Here is a 2,860-nt window from a genome sequence, read left to right on the forward strand (position 1 = left end):
GTGTCACTGATCTGATCTGGGAGCAGCAGGACCTCCGTGCACAAAGAAGCTGCACAATTGTCATTGAACAATTCATTCTTTGTGTGGCGTCACTGTCGAGCTGGAGAGGCGCAAAGAGCTCATCACTCCTCCTGTTGTTACGTCTCGAGAAGGTATTTGACACTGACACGAATGGAACTGCTACGCTAAGTTAAACACTTGAGGGATCTTGGGCACATTCTTTCAATTATTAATTTCCAACCTGCATGGAATGAATAGTGGTCGAATTTGTGGGATATTAAAACCATTTTCTATGAGTAAGAGCGTACCTCAAACGACTTTGGATGTGAGAGGGGCGTTGTCCTTGCTTTTAGTTAAAAGAGAAGTCAAGTTAAACATTTTCTTTACAATAATATGTTCTATGCGGCCCCATGAGTGAAAACACCAATTATATTTAATTCTGATTTGTACTGCTTTTGTAAAATATGAAATAAGCAACAAAATCCACCGAATTTTAGGCATCTCAGGGGGCGGCCATTTTGCCACTTGCTGTTGACTGAAAATGACGTCCGTTGCCTTTTTTTGTAAGCTTGCAAATGTCACATGAGCAAACTCGAAAAAGAGGTGAGCCGTGATTGGTCGCTAATTCATATGCACATTTCAGACTGTAGTAGTTTAAAAACGTGAGCTTAGACCCTTTTCAAATGTAAAATAGTTAGAAAATACTAATGTTAACATGAGCAAATTAGAAGCCGCGTATAATTCATACACGATAGTGTCATGGTTCGTGAATGCCAAAATGTTACACGTCGTGCGGGGTAAGAGCAAACCCTGTTAAGTGCACTTTGGTGGTAAATCATAAAAATGATTGATAAGATGCAGTGCAATCCACAAATATGTTTCAACAGCAAATGATTTAAAATCGTGGCAATTTGAGTTCCTTTTTTGAAGAAAAAAAAAATGTGCTTCTGCTCAGAACGCAGGATGTGGATGCATTTCACCACGTGCAACGTTAGCAATGAAAACATGAAGCCATGAGGCGCATGTGTTGAAATTCCCTGACAATTTAGATTGTGTTCTGCTTTCTACTTTTCACAAGCTTCACCCCCACTACCCTCTCAAAAAAAAAAAAAATGCTATCCAAAACAAACACATAATACCACAGGAAAAATTCATGCTCCGCCCACTTTGACTCACGCAATGTTTGCTTCCGTAAAGAGAATCTGGCCCAGTGAATTGATCGTTCTGGTGATGTCACGGGGAAGAGGACCAAGGTCAGTCAGACAATGGCCAGCCAAAAGAGACACACACACACAGAGACACGGAAACACACACACACACACAGGCAGCCGCCAGATGTGTGTGACATATCTGTGCTGAGCTGCACTGACTCATGAAGGTCTTGTGCAATCACGTTGGAAATGGCTGGAATGTTTCTCGGTTCAGTTTCAGAGAAACAGACGTGTCCTCAAATCCGTGCGGCGGTTTTCCCGGAATCGCCGGACATATTGTGTGTCCCCTTCCAAATGAAATTCAGCAAATTTATGAGTGCCTCACCTGAGTTGCGAGAAGGCGGCGGGGCCATTGAGGTGGTGTAGCCCCCGTTGGAGTGGTTGTCTTCCCCGAAGTCAAACAAAGGTTTGGGCTTGGGCGTGTATTCGCGTCTTGGCCGGGACTGGGCCTCAGTCATCCTGTTCAAAAACAATGTTTGCTTCCGTAAAGAGAATCTGGCCCAGTGAATTGATCGTTCTGGTGATGTCACGGGGAAGAGGACCAAGGTCAGTCAGACAATGGCCAGCCAAAAGAGACACACACACACAGAGACACAGAAACACACACACACACACAGGCACCCGCCAGATGTGTGTGACATATCTGTGCTGAGCTGCACTGACTCATGAAGGTCTTGTGCAATCACGTTGGAAATGGCTGGAATGTTTCTCGGTTCAGTTTCAGAGAAACAGACGTGTCCTCAAATCCGTGCGGCGGTTTTCCCGGAATCGCCGGACATATTGTGTGTCCCCTTCCAAATGAAATTCAGCAAATTTATGAGTGCCTCACCTGAGTTGCGAGAAGGCGGCGGGGCCATTGAGGTGGTGTAGCCCCCGTTGGAGTGGTTGTCTTCCCCGAAGTCAAACAAAGGTTTGGGCTTGGGCGTGTATTCGCGTCTTGGCCGGGACTGGGCCTCAGTCATCCTGTTCAAAAAGACGCGCGAGTCAATCACATGACCGCTATAGCTCGTTTTGAAGTGATCCTTTTAATTTTACAATTATATCAATGCGTCCATGTTGTGCCTTCATCGCAGTACCGTGCGATGCCACAACATGCCGGACGGCGCTGAGTTCTACTAGAAAAGAGCGCAAGAAAAGAAGAAGAGGCAGAGAAGGTCCCCCACAAGGCTCGAGTTATCATTGTCGTTCCCACAGATGGAATATATGCCTGTAGGTTTTTTTTTTGTCTGGTCTGTTTGAATGTCTTGCTGCTCCGTGTCCTCTTTTCGGCTGTTTGAAGGTGTATAATGACAGCAACATCTGTGCTAATTTCCATGAGCTCATCTCTAGCTTTTACTCTCACATGCTAGCATAAAGCCAGCAGACTTTCATTTCGCGGTCTGGTTGAACATTTAGCTATTTAAAAATGCAAAATTTAATTGTTGTTTGTCTTACATAGGAGTTTTACAGGTGAACTTCAACTAGGATTTGAGTAACAGCTTGAGGCAAGTATGCTCCGCATCTTATGTGGAGAACTTTGTGGGTGGTGACATTGCGAGAGCGGGCGCTCAGGATTGCTTTAACAATGTTCTCCTTAATGATGGAATGTGTTTAAAAATGTGCGCTATAATTTATCCCCCCCCCCCAAAAGTCGTATTTCATACAGCGAG

General features: G+C 44.7%; 1 protein-coding gene across 1 annotated transcript in view; it reads right to left on the reverse strand.

The window, feature by feature from the left end:
• Window positions 1-1,697: 1,697 nt before the first annotated feature.
• LOC109532072 (endophilin-A2-like) overlaps window positions 1,698-2,860 on the reverse strand; it is an 8,102-nt gene continuing 6,939 nt past the window's right edge. The window contains exon 8 of the mRNA XM_019896699.1: window positions 1,698-2,174. Within this exon, the coding sequence (XP_019752258.1) occupies window positions 1,952-2,174 (223 nt within the window). The 3' untranslated portion in view covers window positions 1,698-1,951. The remainder of the gene's footprint in view (window positions 2,175-2,860) is intronic.

Source organism: Hippocampus comes, unplaced genomic scaffold, assembly GCF_001891065.2.
Source record: "Hippocampus comes isolate QL1 unplaced genomic scaffold, H_comes_QL1_v1.1 scaffold22, whole genome shotgun sequence".
NCBI lineage: Eukaryota > Metazoa > Chordata > Actinopteri > Syngnathiformes > Syngnathidae > Hippocampus > Hippocampus comes.